Source organism: Gigantopelta aegis, chromosome 8 (assembly GCF_016097555.1).
Source record: "Gigantopelta aegis isolate Gae_Host chromosome 8, Gae_host_genome, whole genome shotgun sequence".
Classification (NCBI taxonomy): Eukaryota; Metazoa; Mollusca; class Gastropoda; order Neomphalida; family Peltospiridae; genus Gigantopelta; species Gigantopelta aegis.
In genome coordinates this window covers 56,563,296-56,585,253 of record NC_054706.1, presented here as the reverse complement: position 1 = coordinate 56,585,253, position 21,958 = coordinate 56,563,296, and the positions used below count along the sequence as shown (strand labels likewise).

At 35.5% G+C, this 21,958-nt stretch overlaps 1 protein-coding gene and 1 long non-coding RNA gene across 2 annotated transcripts in view; both read right to left on the bottom strand.

Annotated features, from left to right (window-relative positions):
• Positions 1-1,917: 1,917 nt before the first annotated feature.
• On the bottom strand, positions 1,918-5,358 carry LOC121379004. The gene is made up of 2 exons (XR_005958794.1): positions 4,555-5,358; positions 1,918-4,392 (listed from the first exon to the last, which is right to left on the bottom strand). It is a non-coding gene; the product is annotated as an uncharacterized LOC121379004 (long non-coding RNA).
• Positions 5,359-13,432: 8,074 nt separating this feature from the next.
• LOC121378225 (cytoplasmic phosphatidylinositol transfer protein 1-like) overlaps positions 13,433-21,958 on the bottom strand; it is a 30,271-nt gene continuing 21,745 nt past the window's right edge. Inside the window, exon 10 of the mRNA XM_041506302.1 lies at positions 13,433-15,575. Within this exon, the coding sequence (XP_041362236.1) occupies positions 15,373-15,575 (203 nt within the window). The 3' untranslated portion in view covers positions 13,433-15,372. The remainder of the gene's footprint in view (positions 15,576-21,958) is intronic.

Sequence of the window (21,958 nt, the reverse complement as noted above, 5' to 3'; positions counted from 1 at the left end):
TCTGATTGCATGTTAAATAATGAAGACCAGCTATCGGCTGTGAGCAGACGTACCACTGTCAACATGCAATGCCCAAGTTGTTCAGACACGTTACTGTCAATTTTCAGATTTTCGTGTATGGACCCACTAAACCCTATTTAATGATGTGACAGTCACATTTTGTATTGTACTGACAAATGATGCCTCAAGTACTATCCTGTCTGTGGGATGATGCATATAAAAGATTCCTTGCTGCTAGTCGAAGAGAGTAGCCCATGAAGTGGGGACAGCAGGTTTCCTCTCTATAAATCTGTATGGTCCTAAACCATAGCTATATGCCTAACCGTAAATAAAATTTTGAGTGTGTCATTAAATTCCTGATTTTATTTTGTAAGTCACAATTTTCTTTTATTCAAGCACATTTGTCAAATTGCTAAACTTTCTTGGCCAAGTATATATATATACATTTCAAGTGTTTAATAGAAGTCACAACATCCATGACCATTACATACAGGTAGATAACTATTTTAACGTGCTCATATACCACTAGGGTTTCAAACACGCCCATCCAGAGTCCGACCTCCGATCAGATCGGTGGCCTAACTCGGGATGGGGTGACAATTACAAATGTGCTATTACTATATACACCATGACTGGCACATCAATGGCTGTGGTATGTGTCTGTAGGATGGTGTATATAAAAGATCCCTTGCCACTAAAAGAAAAAATGTGGGTTTCCCCTCTAAACCTGGCCGCACGCTGTCCTTGCGAGCTACGGTTTTGGCCAGCATCATTTACAAACGACGCCGGCAAATATCAAATTATTTTGATTTCTGCAGTCATTGCTGTCACAGCTGTGCCAAGAACCGCCGGCATGAAATCACTGCGACATGGCTACGGCGTTATCCGCACACCAAGGCTTGTGGCTCTGCGATTCATGGCGGCGATCAAAAACCGTAGCTTGCAAGGGCAGTGTGCGGCCAGCTTAAGAATATATGTTGAAATTACCAAATGTTTGACATCCAATAGTCAATGATTAAATAATATATAATCAATGTGCTCTAGTGGTGTCATTAAAACTTCTTTTTTTTTCAAGTGTAATGGAAGCCTGTTACAAATGTGCCATACTACATGTATATTCAGTACTGTATCGTTGCAGAAGACCGATTCCAAAAATATTTACGAGATAAGGATTATGCAGTCATATATTGCAAATCTGTCAGGTGCTTATATTGTCTACAGAGAGCCGACCTAGACTACAGTATACAGTTCCAAATTTAACTCCATCTATAGGTAAGACTGATCATTTACAGCATGTCATGCAGGTGCCAGAAATGTATCTAGTTGCCAGAAGCCCCTTTAATGTGATACTAGCCAACCATAATTTAGTTGGGTTTTTTTTTTTTTTTGGGGGGGGGGGGGGGGGGGTTAAGGGGTTCATTTGATATACCAAACCCCTACCACCCCTAGCAAAAGACTAGGTCCACTTTTAAAAAAAAAAATAATAATAATTTCCCACACAAAGACTTCATTATACTTTTACAACTTTAAGTTGGAGCCAGTTTGGGGTGGTTTGGGGTATCAAATATGATTGCCATATGCACGCTAGTCCACAGAGCGCGTGGTTGGTCTGGGATTGATCCCTGTTGGTGAGCCCATTGGGTTATTTCTCATTCCAACCAGTGCACCACGACTGGTATATCAAAGGCTGTGGTATGTATTATCCTGTCTGTGGGATGGTGCACATAAAAGATCTTTTGCTACTAACCGAAAAATGTAGTGGGCTTCCTTTCTAAGACTACATGTATATGTCAAAATTAGCCGATTATTAATAAATGAATGTGCTCTAGTGGTGTCATTAAACAAAACAAACTAGTCAACAGAACAGGGATTTTTACACTGTACTGCTTGCTTATCATAAACAAAATAAGACACAGATTTTGACTTTTTGTTTAATTGTAAAGCAACAGTGAAATCGAATGCAACAACAACAAAAAAGACCACTGTATTCATAAAATATAAACATTCATTTAACGATAGATTTAACAAAGAATCTAATTAATGTATAACTTATAGATTAAATTTACTGAAAGTCAAACCTTGCATGTAACAAACATCATCAAACAAATAATTCAGACACTATTAATTCATTTTAGTCATGAATACAATCACATATATTTACAGGCCTGTAGCCAGAATTTTGAGGGGGTGGGGTGGGGGGTTGTTTAGGGGCATACTGAAAAAAAACCCAGTGGGGGGTCAACCAAACCATTGGCTACGGGCCTGATTTACTAATTGATTCTGATTATCCTTTCAAAATGTCTATACAATATACTGGTATACCGGAATCTTAAAAAAAACCACCCCAAAAAGGAAAATTAATATGCAAATACAAAGGATTAATAATTATAAGCAAATTGTAGAGCTGTAGCAAATGAAGGGAAAGATATTTACATGTACCTTTTAAAGAAGATTTTTGTATACATAATATTAAAATATTATTTTTATTAAATATAAGTCCATTTATTGAATAATAAGCTATTTTAGAAATGAACTATTGTGAAATAGTTTCACATGTAAAATACATGAAGCATACAAAAGCATAAATAGAAAAGGTGCTGCATTATGAATAATTATTGCACCCGGCTGTCTGTAACTATGCAAAATCTGATATGTTTTTTATACTGGCAAAAAAACAAAACCATACCTGTATAGACTACAGAAATGCAACAAAAAGTTTGATACAAAAAATTGTGACCAAAAATAGAGAGAAAAAAATCAATTCTGACACAATAAATACATAATGAAAGAAAGAAAACTGATATCACAGAAAATTAAATCTGTTCAGTTTAAAATATATCTATTGGAATGATGAAACGAGGAAAAAAGTTAAACCCAAATAATAAATTAGTTTAAAACAAATTCACAAACAATTAAGAGAGTCACGGGTAACTTTCTAATTCGGTGGGGGTTTGGGTGAGAACTAATCTATAATGAGGGTCATAGGTACCTTTTCTAATTTGGTGGGTGGGGGGTGGGAGCTAGTCTATAATGAGGGTCATAGGTACCTTTTCTAATTTGGTGGGTGGGGGGTGGGAGCTAGTCTATAATGAGGGTCATAGGCACCTTTTCTAATTTGGTGGGAGCTAGTCTATAATGAGGGTCATAGGTACCTTTTTTAATTTGGTGGGTGGGGGGTGGGAGCTAGTCTATAATGAGGGTCATAGGTACCTTTTCTAATTTGGTGGGTGGGGGTGGGAGCTAGTCTATAATGAGGGTCATAGGTACCTTTTCTAATTTGGTGGGTGGGGTGGGAGCTAGTCTATAATGAGGGTCATAGGCACCTTTTCTAATTTGGTGGGAGCTAGTCTATAATGAGGGTCATAGGTACCTTTTCTAATTTGGTGGGTGGGGGGTGGGAGCTAGTCTATAATGAGGGTCATAGGTACCTTTTCTAATTTGGTGGGTGGGGGTGGAAGCTAGTCTATAATGAGGGTCATAGGCACCTTTTCTAATTTGGTGGGAGCTAGTCTATAATGAGGGTCATAGGTACCTTTTTTAATTTGGTGGGTGGGGGTGGGAGCTAGTCTATAATGAGGGTCATAGGTACCTTTTCTAATTTGGTGGGTGGGGGTGGAAGCTAGTCTATAATGAGGGTCATAGGCACCTTTTCTAATTTGGTGGAAGCTAGTCTATAATGAGGGTCATAGGTACCTTTTTTAATTTGGTGGGTGGGGGGTGGGAGCTAGTCTATAATGAGGGTCATAGGTACCTTTTCTAATTTGGTGGAAGCTAGTCTATAATGAGGGTCATAGGCACCTTTTCTAATTTGGTGGGGGGTGGAAGCTAGTCTATAATGAGGGTCATAGGCACCTTTTCTAATTTGGTGGGAGCTAGTCTATAATGAGGGTCATAGGTACCTTTTTTAATTTGGTGGGTGGGGGGTGGGAGCTAGTCTATAATGAGGGTCATAGGTACCTTTTCTAATTTGGTGGGTGGGGGTGGAAGCTAGTCTATAAAGAGGGTCATAGGCACCTTTTCTAATTTGCTGGAAGCTAGTCTATAATGAGGGCCATAGGTACCTTTTTTAATTTGGTGGGTGGGGGGTGGGAGCTAGTCTATAATGAGGGTCATAGGTACCTTTTCTAATTTGGTGGGTGGGGGTGGAAGCTAGTCTATAATGAGGGTCATAGGCACCTTTTCTAATTTGGTGGGGGGTGGAAGCTAGTCTATAATGAGGGTCATAGGCACCTTTTCTAATTTGGTGGGAGCTAGTCTATAATGAGGGTCATAGGTACCTTTTTTAATTTGGTGGGTGGGGGGTGGGAGCTAGTCTATAATGAGGGTCATAGGTACCTTTTCTAATTTGGTGGGTGGGGGTGGAAGCTAGTCTATAATGAGGGTCATAGGCACCTTTTCTAATTTGGTGGAAGCTAGTCTATAATGAGGGTCATAGGTACCTTTTTTAATTTGGTGGGTGGGGGGTGGGAGCTAGTCTATAATGAGGGTCATAGGTACCTTTTCTAATTTGGTGGGTGGGGGTGGAAGCTAGTCTATAATGAGGGTCATAGGCACCTTTTCTAATTTGGTGGGTGGGGGTGGGAGCTAGTCTATAATGAGGGTCATAGGCACCTTTTCTAATTTGGTGGGGGGTGGGAGCTAGTCTACAATCCTAATGATGAGGTCTCACAAGTTAACATTTTTGAACACCGTCATGTACACTGTCGAAAAAATAGAAAACATTTCTTGTCAGTCAGATATAATCTGCTGTTTACTAATTAGCTAATTTGTTAGAGGGACTACCCTGAGTTTTCAGCCATAGAAAGATTTCTGTTCCCTCCAACACTATAAACACACATCCTGCTTTTTCTTCTTTTTAAAAAAACACTACCTTTAATTACCGTAACATGTTTTAAATACAAAGCATTATAGGGATAAATGCATTTGGAATTACTTTCAGTTGAATTATTTCAAATTTCATTTGGCCGTTGAAAGAAATAATAAATCTGTACATAAATTATTTTTGACAAAAATCGATTTTGAGACACTACAAAATATTTTGATTGTAGAAATGAATTGGTCATAAAGCTATTTATATTCTAAGCAGGAAACTGTAAATAAATTGTAACTTTAATACTATTTATTCGCTGAAAAGTTAAAATGGATACAAAATCGGGATAATCCTTTACATGGCGATTCGAAAGCTAGGCTATACATTGCAGGCATGTGTGCAGAATTTTATGCAGCAGTATCTAGGCTGTCAAGCATGTGCCCCCTCCCCACTTTTCAGATATTTTGCTTTATATTTGCTTTATAATAGTATAATAGTTTCAGCCAGTACACCACGACTGGTATATCAAAGGCTGTGGGCTGTGGTATGTGCTATCCTGTCTGTGGGATGATGCATATAAAAAATCCCTTGCTGCTAATTGAAAAGAGTAGCCCATGAAGTGATGGCAGTGGGTTTCTGTGTGGTGCTTAACCATATGTCCATCGCCATATAACCATAAATAAAATGTGTGGAGTGCGTCGTTAATTAAAACATTTCTCCTTCCTTCTTGCATGGGATTATCAATATTCATATTGAATGCAATTTGGAACCGCTCATCATTTCATGAAATCATTCTTAAATCACTTGTGTAAATACAACAATACACTTAACTTTCATAACTTAAGTACAGTAGTACAATTTTATCATAAGAATAAAAATGCTAATTTTTACTAAAACTGTTTTTAAAAGTCATACTAGGAGATCAATTTTGAGCAATGGTCCATGTTCTAATTAATATACATGTATATATACATTTATGGACACAATAACTATTTACGTTGTCTATTTTGCACTAGAAACCCTGTTATTTCCACAAAAGAAATTGAAGAATTATATATTTACACATACATGTACATATCAGACTGAGACCAGTAAGAAGCATGCCATACACACTTACTGTAAGTTATGTGACAATTGAATACCCCATGATCTGAATTTAATTAGTCCATGCTAACAATATATAGTTCTAAATATCTGTTGTGATGAGTTATTGCCATGGTTACCATTACATAATATAATAAACAATAGGTGAAACATTGATATTTTTGACAATAATAATCTAATAAATAGAGCCATGTACAATGTATTACAAGAAATGTTGCTAGTAAATTATGAGACTGCAGCTTAAAATATGCAAAATGAAACAATATGACTTCATTAATAAATAGAGCCATGTGCTCCCCTGATTTTAATGTCTGCCATTTCAATGAATGCTTCTCCTGTTTAGAGGTACAATGTATTACAAGAGATGTTGCTAGTAAATTATGAGACTGTAGCTTAAAAATATGAAGAAAGAAACAATGTGACTTCATTAATAAATAGAGCAATGTGCTCCCCTGATATTAATGTCTGCCATTTCAATGAATGCTTCTTGTGTTTAGAGGTACAATGTATTACAAGAAATGTTGCTAGTAAATTATGAGACTGTAGCTTAAAAATATGAAGAAAGAAACAATGTGACTTCATTAATAAATAGAGCAATGTGCATTAATGTATCTCTGATTATCTGATACAGACAATTGATAAGCACACAGCATGGAAAATACATAAAGAAAATATAAGAAAACTTCAAAAATCATACACACTTCTTCTTTATGCAATAGTAGAATCTGATGCATTCTGGCCCATTTTAAATTAGCTTTTCTATCAATCTAAACAGGTTGTGTAAAATTCTGAGAGTAAAATTTAGACAGGTCTATGGAAATGGAAGAAGACCTTTAGGAAATTAAATGTCTGGTCTAGCTGCCATAGTAGGGTTTTTTTTACCAAATCAGATTTTATAATTTGTGGTGTAAAAGTCATTTAATGTATTAATCTTAACTTCTTTTTTAAATTAAAAAAACATTTGAAATGTAAATAATTAATTTAATATTTTGTAAAATATCCATTAGGATGGGCACCCACAATTATGTTTAAATATGATTGTTTTATTGATCCGGGGGGAAATGGAGCTGAACATAAATGTAACTGTTGACACCATCATCACTAGGAGTAGCAACACCAATACGGAAAATTGTTAAGACTTTATACCACATAACAATTCCAAGTGTCCTTATTAAGACCTAATTAAAACTTTGTAACTATTCACAAACTCAACAAAATGATCACAAATATAATTACATCCTATTAAATAAACGCACAACAATATTGCACAATCTGTTTTGAACATATTAATGATCATTTCTGCAAATGAAACAACATATATATCATAATTTACACTGACTGATTTCTGGAGTACTATATTACAAGTAAAAATGGCAATAAAATGTATATAATATGAGTCAAAAACAAAACAAGATGACTTTTAAGCTTTAAACAACATGCTGTTCAAATATTTTCAGGGAAAATATAAAGTTTCCCGAAATCTATAAAATATTTTCAGCATTTGTTTAATTTTCAGCACCATTTATTATTTTGTTCTACTGAATTTGGAAGAAAAGGTTGTTAAAACAAACGTGGGTATGACATCATTTGTCATCACAAAGTATTACTGGGATAGCTCTGATACTTTCCTACCGTAATTTGCAATTTGCAAATTTTATTAACAATTAGTGAATCTTAATTTAATTTGGGAAAAGAATTCATGTAATGAATAATCAATCATAATGACTGATATTTTGTTGGCAAGTACTGTAAAATAATTTACTTTCGTGGGATAAAATTATCGCAATTTAATTAAAATGAGTCAGTTTGCGAGCATTTATTTTTGCAAATCCGCCATCCCTCCCCACAATAAAACTGGATTTTTCTCTTTTTTGTGTATGATAATTTGGCAAACAAATTTGCTCACCCATACAGAGCTAGCCCTGTTATTAGATTTGTAATGCAAGTGACAAGATAACCAAATAAATCCTTCTGAATCAAAAAGCTTTAGCAAAGGGATAAAACATTACTAAAATACTCTTATAGATAAATACTCTTTAATCAACAGGAGTACAAATGTACACAACTGGCTTAAATGCTATTATTTCACAAATTATAAAAATCAAATATTTCATTCATGCATACAAATAATCAACACAATGAGATCATATATCGTTAGACGTTATAATAACAGGAAAGTCAATAAGTGGGTGTCTTGTAAGAATATTAATATTTTCTAGTAAATAAAAAAGACATATTTTTAACAAAGAGGCAAAGCTTTAAGCAAATGAAGAAATTCATTTTAAATAACACCATAACAAAAATGAAAATCTGTGTTTTCCACCTCAATGCCAACAAAATAAATATTATACAATTATTAAAAAAGACAAATAATGACAGTATTAATACACAGTTTCAAGTCACAAATAGATACATTTAGCAAAGTAAGCAAATAAAACTTGCCTCCAATGTTATTTTAATTCTCCATTATCATCAATATAATATGTTAATTTCTCTAAACAGCCAATCAAAACCTGTATTTTCTTATTTATTACATTTATTCTAAACACTAACAACATTTATTTATTCTAAGACATGTTGTTGTTAAAAGATACATTTTAATTCAAATGTTATTTAGAATTTTCAGTGGACTCAATCATTTACAACATATAACAATTACCTGGTATTTAAAACATTATAACTTGAGAAATCTGAAAATCAAGCAGAATGAAGCATTTTTATCCATTTAGTACTAAACATCCTAAATAATTTACAGAATAACTGTCAGTTGTGAATGTACAGAAACTTTAATTTTACATGCATGTACCAGTACTACAGATATGTACTAATCTGGGCCATACATGTATTTTTGAAGCTATCTTGCACTATGAAATCGTAAAACCACCGTAAGCTATGTTGTCACTATGGAGTGTACTGTAGTGAATTTCATAGCCTAAGATGGTTTTACGATTTCGAAAGCTAACATTAGATTTCACTGATCTGGACACAACATATTTTTTCACATTGAGGTCTCTTTTTTTTTAGCACAATAATGTTATTAACACTTGCTGACGAGATAGATATTCAGAAATGCCTTTTAAGCTATTTTAGTCTAATTAAGTGGTTTTGAAGTAAAATGTTTTGAAGTCAGACAGAGTGTATTTAATTTTGATATGTTTATTTTGTGTACATGTATATTTATTTAGGGCACAATATTCTTGGCGCAATCTAAAGTCATACTAATAATCACAATAAATAATTACTACTATTAAGTATTAATTAAGCTAAGTTTATACTTCGGTTGCGTCAAAGTGCAAGCTTTGCGTTAAAATCTTTATCACTGAACAATGATGTGCATCAAATCTGGGTGTTATTGCTTGTCACCACCACTAACACGGCCCAAAAGTTGGAATTTACAATAACTTTAACTTTCTACATTTCCACTCTGGAATCATATAGTGTGCCAGTGTTACCAGCTAATTAAATTTCTAAACGTCAGATCTCTCTGCAATGATGTCTTAATCTTTGTAAACAAAGACGAAGGCCAATATGGCAAGGCGCAAAATAAGTGATGTTGTGCGGGAGAGGCTTACTGATGCAGTGAGAGAATGAATGAATGAATGATTGAATGAATGACACACCCTAGTACTGCAGTGAGAGAATGGCCATGTCTGTGGGACATATAGGCTGCAAAGAGTATAGCAATCAAGAAATAACAACAGAATTATGGAGTTCTGCTGCTCAGTAATGCTGGTGGTGACACTTCTCATCGCTACCATTGCTGCAACCAAAGTATAAATTCGGTTTTACCATTTTTGCTATCAAATATTAGTGTAGCAGTGGTTCACTTTTTGTGTGGTTTGTTTATTCGTTATTCTTTGTGGTTTGTTTGTTCGTTATTCTTTGCATCATGAGGTAGACATGTTTTCTGAGTATTTTTAAATTAATACTTTAAAATATAACAATTTTATACAACTACTAGAGCACTGACCTACACGTAGACAGGATTTTTGGGAGGGGGGGGGGGAGCATCCAAACACATCCACACCAATATCCACTTAATGTTCCATCAAGAAAACAGTATCTGATACCACCAGTTGTCTGCACAGGACAGAGTTAGTACTGGATTGTAAGACAGGTCTATATCTATATCTATATATCTCTATATCTATATCTATATCTATATCTATATCATATAATATCTTACATTTTCAGTGCAATCAAAGTATGTGATATTTTTAAGATCACATACTTTAAGAATTTGATAACTTTGCAAATTAGATGTAAATTAATCGAGGTCACAGCACTAGGTTTATTGACATTTAAGCAAACGTACTTGTGTGACACTCCATAATTGACGTATGCATTCATAGTCATCGAATAAAAACATTTCAATGGCAATTTGACACTGAAAGCTGTCCAGCATTCAGAAAACAGAAAAACATTAAGCCCTAGTTTGTTTTGATGTAAGGACATCCAAAATGACGTCATTCGAGTTTGACGTCATTTCCATTCAAAAATACACCACGCCACATATTCTTACGTCATTTGAATATCTAGTAATGGCGGACTGGAATTAAAGTTGCATGTACAGTTTACAAAAACACGTTGTATTAAGCTTGAGATTATATGATAAAGAGATTATTACCCTCGTGTATTTCATTATCGTCAATATCATATATTAGGAATAAAAATAATGTATTATGCAAGCCTCTGGCGAGCATAATACAATTTTTATTCCTAATATATGATACTGACGATACCGAAAAAAACTCTGGCAATAACCTCTCTCTCTCTCTCTCTCTCTCTCTCTCTCTCTCTCTCTCTCTCTCTCTCTCTCTCTCTCTCTCTCTCTCTCTCTCTCTCTATATATATATATATATATATATATATATATATATTTAATTATCCCGCAATCACTGTATTCATTGGCAAGATATGAGGACTAAATAAATCTTTATATTTTCAGGTATTCCCTATATGATACACCTGTTATAAGAGAGAGTATGTTTCACAAATCTGAAGAAAACTTGAATTGTTTTCTCTTTTTATGAATACTCAACCTATAGCACTACTCTGTTATTTGTCTTTGATAGTAATCTACTACTTTTTAAGAGCCTTCAGAAGTTTCGGAATTTGTTCCTCTTTGCATGAAAAACTAAAACATAAACTAAGTAATATAGGAAGACAGAGATAAGCCTAAAGAAACCGAAAGAATGATTAAGATTTTTACTTCTTATCTTACAACGAGGGGACAACCCCAATATCCTTTCCAGAGTGCTGATGTATTGGTGTTTTTACCATTTCATTGGTGATGTATTTCAAATGCACTGAACTAGTATATCTTACCTATATACACTACAAAGATGAAATGTTTTAAATTTCAACTTGGAAAATCACAACATATGTCACCATACATATCAAATACAGTGACTACATCATACCCTTGCATTACTGTCATATAACATCATATAAATACTGAAAGCAAACATTTTGACTGATAAAACCATTCATATTCTCCTTTATGCTTCGTTTCTCTGTTCTAATTTATATACAAATATTTATATTTTCACAGGTTAAATATACAGTAGTTTTACATTTTTCAACACTAACTGCACATCTTGTACTTTCTAAAATGTCCATGTAGACCAGCTAGTATTTCAAATGTATAATGTAGGGAAAGGTCTTTATATAGGCTATGTCTGTTGGCCAATCCCATCTGTTAATATAAACAGAAATAAATATTGTTTAAAGCAATATATAATATAACTGACAATGATTATAACACTTGACATACAGGTACATGTATGCGTATTGATTATCATCAGGTAATATTTTGTTTTCCTAGTGAACTGAAAAGTGATTACCGTAGTAATACTGTTAAAAGTTTTAAAATGCAATTTTTGAAACTTGTGTAGCAATCGTGATGCAATACTGAACAAAATGTCCCCTGATCATCACCAGTCTTATCTACATCAATGTACATACATGTATAATAAAACCTCAGGGAGATCCTCAATATTAGATTGTTTCATTTTAGTTTTTGTTAAAGAACTTTTGGCCACTGGAGGTGGCGGTCAGAGAGTACTGATCACCTAACACATAATGAATATTAGTCCCTTTTTAATGTAACTTGTGTCTGCTATCCATTAATGCAATTCCTCCACTGGAGGTGGGGGTCAGATAGTACTGGTCACCTAACATATAATTAATATTATTCCCATTTTAACGTTATTTGGATCTGCTATCCATTAATGCAATTCTGCCACCGATTTATCACGCTTTTCCATATCCGCATTAATTACTTCACAAAATTCGACACTGTCAAAGTGTAATTTTAGGCCATGTTTTTTCAGCACACTGAATGCCCACGCATGGATCTGTGTAGTTGCGTAGCGTGGGCGGGGACACCGGGGCAGTTGCCCTGGGTGCAAAATTCTGGACTGTTGGAAGGGACTCCGGGAGTGCTAACGGTCCACTGGTTAAGGGGCGCAATACTTGCCTTGCCCTGGGTGCTGGCAACTCATGCTACGCCACTGGAACTGTGTATTCTGAAAAGGTACTACATGTATGTGTATGCACTGTATTGATAAATACGCTCACAGAAACACACACGAAATCACATTTATTAGCAATAAACAATTAACAATATTAGTCTTTGTATTTTAGACACAAAGCATCAATTGGGAAGACCAGTGAACTGTTACCTATATTATAGATATGAAAATATACCTATATAAATTTGAGTGCATATTAAAATTCTTTCATAAATCCCCTCACACTGAGCAACATCTGACAATCACGTTGATATGACTGAAAACATTACATTACATTAGACAGGGAAAATAATCAGATTTCACCAACAATCTTATGACTTAATACATTTCGGGCCAAATAAAAAAAATGTGTGTAGTTCTGGTTATATGTGAAATTGTTTTAGAGGCTATATTTATATGTAGGTAGGCTATAACCTTTTTTTTTATAAATTCCTATTCCTAAAATCTGTCAATCTGGTCTTAATTGGCAAAGAGCAGAAAAGTAACATTTCAAACAAATGCTGCATCCTCTCACTGTTTTGAAGATCAAGTTTTGGAAAGAAAGTCTATGGTTAGTGAAAATGGCAAAACAAATTACCGTTGGTCGGGTAACTGGAACCACACACATTTTAAATTTTTTTAGCCTTACTTACAAGTAGCTGGCTATGAACTTCAGATTTTCTCCACAATCCTATACTGATATGACTGAATTCATCATCTGTGGTTGTCTGGGAATTTCTGATGCTTTCCTGAGTACTTCTAAATATATGAAGAGTTCTTTTCCAAAATGCGATATATGCCAAATTCCAAATTTTGGAGTTATGCTCAGTGAAGGAAAACTGTTGGTACAACATAGAGTTTCGGTCAAAGCACGATCAGTGTTTCTGCCAGAAAGAAATTTTTGGGAATGGCACTATGCAACTGAATGCAACCACAGTCAACATGGTGTATGCATGGGGGGCCTCCCCAGAAAGAAAATGGGTTAAGTTCAGGGTTAAGAAAATCATACAGTAATGATAAAGAGTCATTAATTTTGTCAAAAGGTTAATTAAAAAAAATTAAATCTTCAAAAAATTTGGGTATGGCACCATACCCATTTTACCCTCTGGCAAAAACCCTGACGATCTATACCCATTTCACAGAATCTTAAAACTGTGTCTCGTGTGCTACAAATGTATGTCAGGTTGCAACACAATCATGCTTTTCTCAAAATTACAAAAATCTATATGTCACATCTTGGAAATGAACTCGTCAAACTGAGGTGATTATTTGACAAAGGGTAACATTTTTATATGCACAATTCTGAGAGTACTGCTAAAGCAATACATGTTCACTACTGGGCCCAACAAATCTCCTACGTTGAAAGGCCATACATGTACATAATACATGTATATAATAACTATGTCAAAAATGGACCAATCCCCATAAAAGTCGAACTTGATCTGTAACTCTAAATGATAAAGCTAAACATAAAATTTCAGTTCAATAATTTGAGGCATTGTGGCAATGTTTTTTCTGGGTTTTTTTTGACTATATGTCCCCTCTGGTTGGACCGGAAGGGGACTGAAAATCCTCTATTAGCAAAGTAAAGTATTTAGCAGCAATTCTGAACTAGGGTCCATCGACTTCTACAAAAATGAAAATTTTCCTAGACATTTCATTTTGCATAACCTGTTACAACTATACAACTCATGCCCTAAATTTTAATGTGTGAACAAAAAACCCAGGTTATATGCAAAACAAAGACTTGCTCCGATCATTTGCACCTATCGGTTGATACAAAACAAATCTGGAAGATTGAAAGTTGTACTTGGCATACAGGAAGTTCATTATCTTTCAAAGTAGGAAGCTGAGAAAAGTAGATGGCTACATCTACTAAAAACATTGAGGTGTACAGTGGCGGATCTCGGGGGGGGGGGGGGGGGGGGGGGCAGCCCCCCCATCCCTAAATTTTGCAGTAGTTATAATTTTATTATATATTAATTTTCATTTTTTTTACAATCCCCCTCCAAACCTCTCCCAAAGTTCCCTTGGCATTCCACCTCATGTCACCCCTAAATGGATTTTCTGGATCCGCCACGGGTGTATAAGTCATAGGAAGCACGAAAAGTACATGTAGGTGAAGTTAATCAGTATTTGTCTCGGCAGATGCCTCAACAAATACCTATTAACATAGACTCGGTTGATATTTTCCACATTAAAAAATACTCGTGATGAATCCTCTATTTATTTAACAAGGCACTCATCACATTTTCATTTCTGGCCAGAAGAAACTCGCTTCTAAAGCCACCATGTCATGGGCTACTCTTTTTGATTAGTAGCTCATGGAGTGGCAACACCAGGTTTCCTCTCTAATTATCTGTGGTCCGTAAACGTATGTCAGACGCCATATAATCATAGTTAAAATGTGTTGAGTGTTGTGTTGTTAAATAGAACATTTAGACTTTCTTTACATGTTAGCAAGTGTTTACCATTTACTGACTGCAAAAATGTGGTCCACTATTTTGCATTTTCCTCTTGTTTTCAATGTAGTTAATTTTGGGAATGAATGAATGAATGAATGTTTAACAACACCCCAGCACAAAAATACACATCTGCCATTGGGTGTCACTTAATTTTAGGAGACATACATATCATAAGTCAGATACAAAGCCATGTAATTTGAACACATTTTTTAAACATTAAATCTTCTTCTTTTTTGTGGAAAACATGACTGGACATAACTAGTTATGGTTGTTAGCCCATCTAGGTTACACCAAAAATTCATCCCTTTACTTTCATTTACTCATCAATTAAATGCATGACAGTTATTTACACAAAAGGGTACATATGAAAATACTGCCATCATGATAAAATCATGTTTTGATTTGTTCATAGACTGTTTTGCAAAACTTAATTGATAACAATGCAAACAATATGGAGTATACTTCTGCAGAAAGGTCTTCATTTGAATTTGCTGTCATTTGAATCTGATGACCTTGAATCCGATGACCTTGATCCTGATGACTTTGACTCTGAAGACCGTGACCCCGATGATGTACCCGAGTCTGTTTCCTTGCTAGATCTATCAAACCCAGCCATTACTTTCTCGTTGGTTTCTTTCTGCTTGTAGTTCTCAAAATCTCGGATGTCTTCTATTGTCATGTCTGAAATACAGCATTAGTACAGCACGATATTAAATTAACGAATGAATGTTTAATGACACCTCAGCACGAAAAATACATCAGCTATTATCAGGTGTCAAAATCTCGTAAATACATCGGCTATTATTGGGTGTCAAACTATGGTAAATACATCGGCTATTATTGGGTGTCAAACTATAGTAAATAAATCGGCTATTATTGGGTGTCAAACTATGGTAAATAAATCAGCTATTATTGGGTGTCAAACTACTGTAAATACATCAGCTATTATTGGGTGTCAAACTATGGTAAATAAATCGGCTATTACTGGGTGTCAAACTACTGTAAATACATCGGCTATTATTGGGTGTCAAACTATGGTAAATAAATCGGCTATTAACGGGTGTCAAACTATGGTAAATAGGCCTACATCGGCTATTACTGGGTGTCAAACTATTGTAAATAAATCAGCTATTATTGGGTGTCAAACTATGGTAAATAGGCCTACATCGGCTATTATTGGGTGTCAAACTATGGTAAATAGGCCACATCGGCTATTATTGGGTGTCAAACTATGGTAAATAGGCCTACATCGGCTATTATTGGGTGTCAAACTATGGTAAATAAATCAGCTATTATTGAGTGTCAAACTATGGTAAATAGGCCTACATCGGCTATTACTGGGTGTCAAACTATGGTAAATAAATCGGCTATTATTGGGTGTCAAACTACTGTAAATACATCGGCTATTATTGGGTGTCAAACTATGGTAAATAAATCGGCTATTACTGGGTGTCAAACTACTGTAAATACATCGGCTATTATTGGGTGTCAAACTATGGTAAATAAATCGGCTATTAACGGGTGTCAAACTATGGTAAATAGGCCTACATCGGCTATTACTGGGTGTCAAACTATTGTAAATAAATCAGCTATTATTGGGTGTCAAACTATGGTAAATAGGCCTACATCGGCTATTATTGGGTGTCAAACTATGGTAAATAGGCCTACATCGGCTATTATTGGGTGTCAAACTATGGTAAATAAATCGGCTATTATTGGGTGTCAAACTATGGTAAATAGGCCTACATCGGCTATTACTGGGTGTCAAACTATTGTAAATAAATCAGCTATTATTGGGTGTCAAACTATGGTAAATAGGCCTACATCGGCTATTACTGGGTGTCAAACTATTGTAAATAAATCAGCTATTATTGGGTGTCAAACTATGGTAAATAGGCCTACATCGGCTATTACTGGGTGTCAAACTACGGTAAATAAATCGGCTATTATTGGGTGTCAAACTATTGTAAATAAATCAGCTATTATTGGGTGTCAAACTATGGTAAATAGGCCTACATCGGCTATTACTGGGTGTCAAACTACGGTAAATAAATCGTGTCAAACTATGGTAAATAAATCAGCTATTATTGGGTGTCAAACTATGGTAAATAGGCCTACATCGGCTATTACTGGGTGTCAAACTATTGTAAATAAATCAGCTATTATTGGGTGTCAAACTATGGTAAATAGGCCTACATCGGCTATTACTGGGTGTCAAACTACTGTAAATACATCGGCTATTATTGAGTGTCAAACTATGGTAAATAGGCCTACATCGGCTATTACTGGGTGTCAAACTATTGTAAATAAATCAGCTATTATTGGGTGTCAAACTATGGTAAATAGGCCTACATCGGCTATTATTGGGTGTCAAACTATGGTAAATAAATCGGCTATTATTGGGTGTCAAACTATGGTAAATAGGCCTACATCGGCTATTACTGGGTGTCAAACTATTGTAAATAAATCAGCTATTATTGGGTGTCAAACTATGGTAAATAGGCCTACATCGGCTATTATTGGGTGTCAAACTATGGTAAATAGGCCTACATCGGCTATTATTGGGTGTCAAACTATGGTAAATAAATCGGCTATTATTGGGTGTCAAACTATGGTAAATAGGCCTACATCGGCTATTATGGGTGTCAAACTATGGTAAATAAATCAGCTATTATTGGGTGTCAAACTATGGTAAATAGGCCTACATCGGCTATTACTGGGTGTCAAACTATGGTAAATAAATCAGCTATTATTGGGTGTCAAACTATGGTAAATAGGCCTACATCGGCTATTACTGGGTGTCAAACTATGGTAAATAAATCGGCTATTATTGGGTGTCAAACTATGGTAAATAAATCACTATTATTGGGTGTCAAACTATGGTAAATAGGCCTACATCGGCTATTACTGGGTGTCAAACTACGGTAAATAAATCGGCTATTATTGGGTGTCAAACTATTGTAAATAAATCAGCTATTATTGGGTGTCAAACTATGGTAAATAGGCCTACATCGGCTATTACTGGGTGTCAAACTATGGTAAATAAATCAGCTATTATTGGGTGTCAAACTATGGTAAATAGGCCTACATCGGCTATTACTGGGTGTCAAACTATGGTAAATAAATCGGCTATTATTGAGTGTCAAACTATGGTAAATAGGCCTACATCGGCTATTACTGGGTGTCAAACTATTGTAAATAAATCAGCTATTATTGGGTGTCAAACTATGGTAAATAGGCCTACATCGGCTATTACTGGGTGTCAAACTACGGTAAATAAATCGGCTATTATTGGGTGTCAAACTACTGTAAATACATCGGCTATTATTGGGTGTCAAACTATGGTAAATAGGCCTACATCGGCTATTATTGGGTGTCAAACTATGGTAAATAAATCAGCTATTATTGGGTGTCAAACTATGGTAAATAGGCCTACATCGGCTATTATTGGGTGTCAAACTATGGTAAATAGGCCTACATCGGCTATTATTGGGTGTCAAACTATGGTAAATAGGCCTACATCGGCTATTACTGGGTGTCAAACTATGGTAAATAGGCCTACATCGGCTATTATTGGGTGTCAAACTATGGTAAATAGGCCTACATCGGCTATTATTGGGTGTCAAACTATTGTAAATAAATCAGCTATTATTGGGTGTCAAACTATGGTAAATAGGCCTACATCGGCTATTACTGGGTGTCAAACTACGGTAAATAAATCGGCTATTATTGGGTGTCAAACTACTGTAAATACATCGGCTACATCGGCTATTATTGGGTGTCAAACTATGGTAAATAGGCCTACATCGGCTATTATTGGGTGTCAAACTATGGTAAATAAATCGGCTATTAACGGGTGTCAAACTATGGTAAATAGGCCTACATCGGCTATTACTGGGTGTCAAACTATGGTAAATAAATCAGCTATTATTGGGTGTCAAACTATGGTAAATAGGCCTACATCGGCTATTATTGGGTGTCAAACTATGGTAAATAGGCCTACATCGGCTATTACTGGGTGTCAAACTATTGTAAATAAATCAGCTATTATTGGGTGTCAAACTACTGTAAATACATCGGCTATTATTGGGTGTCAAACTATGGTAAATAAATCGGCTATTATTGGGTGTCAAACTATGGTAAATAGGCCTACATCGGCTATTATTGGGTGTCAAACTATGGTAAATAAATCAGCTATTATTGGGTGTCAAACTATGGTAAATAGGCCTACATCGGCTATTATTGGGTGTCAAACTATGGTAAATAAATCAGCTATTATTGGGTGTCAAACTATGGTAAATAGGCCTACATCGGCTATTATTGGGTGTCAAACTATGGTAAATAAATCGGCTATTATTGGGTGTCAAACTACTGTAAATACATCGGCTATTATTGGGTGTCAAACTATGGTAAATAAATCGGCTATTAACAAACTATGGTAAATAGGCCTACATCGGCTATTACTGGGTGTCAAACTATTGTAAATAAATCAGCTATTATTGGGTGTCAAACTATGGTAAATAGGCCTACATCGGCTATTATTGGGTGTCAAACTATGGTAAATAGGCCTACATCGGCTATTACTGGGTGTCAAACTATGGTAAATAAATCAGCTATTATTGGGTGTCAAACTATGGTAAATAGGCCTACATCGGCTATTATTGGGTGTCAAACTATTGTAAATAAATCAGCTATTATTGGGTGTCAAACTATGGTAAATAGGCCTACATCGGCTATTACTGGGTGTCAAACTATGGTAAATAGGCCTACATCGGCTATTATTGGGTGTCAAACTATGGTAAATAGGCCTACATCGGCTATTATTGGGTGTCAAACTATGGTAAATAAATCAGCTATTATTGGGTGTCAAACTATGGTAAATAGGCCTACATCGGCTATTACTGGGTGTCAAACTATGGTAAATAAATCAGCTATTATTGGGTGTCAAACTATGGTAAATAGGCCTACATCGGCTATTACTGGGTGTCAAACTATGGTAAATAAATCAGCTATTATTGGGTGTCAAACTATGGTAAATAGGCCTACATCGGCTATTACTGGGTGTCAAACTATTGTAAATAAATCAGCTATTATTGAGTGTCAAACTATGGTAAATAGGCCTACATCGGCTATTACTGGGTGTCAAACTATTGTAAATAAATCAGCTATTATTGGGTGTCAAACTATGGTAAATAGGCCTACATCGGCTATTACTGGGTGTCAAACTACGGTAAATAAATCGGCTATTATTGGGTGTCAAACTACTGTAAATACATCGGCTATTATTGGGTGTCAAACTATGGTAAATAGGCCTACATCGGCTATTATTGGGTGTCAAACTATGGTAAATAAATCAGCTATTATTGGGTGTCAAACTATGGTAAATAGGCCTACATCGGCTATTATTGGGTGTCAAACTATGGTAAATAGGCCTACATCGGCTATTACTGGGTGTCAAACTATTGTAAATAAATCAGCTATTATTGGGTGTCAAACTATGGTAAATAGGCCTACATCGGCTATTACTGGGTGTCAAACTATGGTAAATAGGCCTACATCGGCTATTACTGGGTGTCAAACTATTGTAAATAAATCAGCTATTATTGGGTGTCAAACTATGGTAAATAGGCCTACATCGGCTATTACTGGGTGTCAAACTATTGTAAATAAATCAGCTATTATTGGGTGTCAAACTATGGTAAATAGGCCTACATCGGCTATTATTGGGTGTCAAACTATGGTAAATAGGCCTACATCGGCTATTACTGGGTGTCAAACTATGGTAAATAAATCAGCTATTATTGGGTGTCAAACTATGGTAAATAGGCCTACATCGGCTATTACTGGGTGTCAAACTACGGTAAATAAATCGGCTATTATTGGGTGTCAAACTATGGTAAATAGGCCTACATCGGCTATTACTGGGTGTCAAACTATTGTAAATAAATCAGCTATTATTGGGTGTCAAACTATGGTAAATAGGCCTACATCGGCTATTACTGGGTGTCAAACTACGGTAAATAAATCGGCTATTATTGGGTGTCAAACTACTGTAAATACATCGGCTATTATTGGGTGTCAAACTATGGTAAATAGGCCTACATCGGCTATTATTGGGTGTCAAACTATGGTAAATAAATCAGCTATTATTGGGTGTCAAACTATGGTAAATAGGCCTACATCGGCTATTATTGGGTGTCAAACTATGGTAAATAAATCAGCTATTATTGAGTGTCAAACTATGGTAAATAGGCCTACATCGGCTATTATTGGGTGTCAAACTATGGTAAATAGGCCTACATCGGCTATTACTGGGTGTCAAACTATGGTAAATAAATCGGCTATTATTGGGTGTCAAACTACTGTAAATACATCGGCTATTATTGGGTGTCAAACTATGGTAAATAAATCGGCTATTATTGGGTGTCAAACTATGGTAAATAGGCCTACATCGGCTATTATTGGGTGTCAAACTATGGTAAATAAATCGGCTATTATTGGGTGTCAAACTACTGTAAATACATCGGCTATTATTGGGTGTCAAACTATGGTAAATAAATCGGCTATTATTGGGTGTCAAACTATGGTAAATAGGCCTACATCGGCTATTACTAGGTGTCAAACTATGGTAAATAAATCAGCTATTATTGGGTGTCAAACTATGGTAAATAGGCCTACATCGGCTATTACTGGGTGTCAAACTACGGTAAATAAATCGGCTATTATTGGGTGTCAAACTATGGTAAATAGGCCTACATCGGCTATTACTAGGTGTCAAACTATGGTAAATAGGCCTACATCGGCTATTACTAGGTGTCAAACTATGGTAAATAGGCCTACATCGGCTATTACTAGGTGTCAAACTATGGTAAATAAATCAGCTATTATTGGGTGTCAAACTATGGTAAATAGGCCTACATCGGCTATTACTGGGTGTCAAACTACGGTAAATAAATCGGCTATTATTGGGTGTCAAACTATGGTAAATAGGCCTACATCGGCTATTACTAGGTGTCAAACTATGGTAAATAGGCCTACATCGGCTATTACTAGGTGTCAAACTA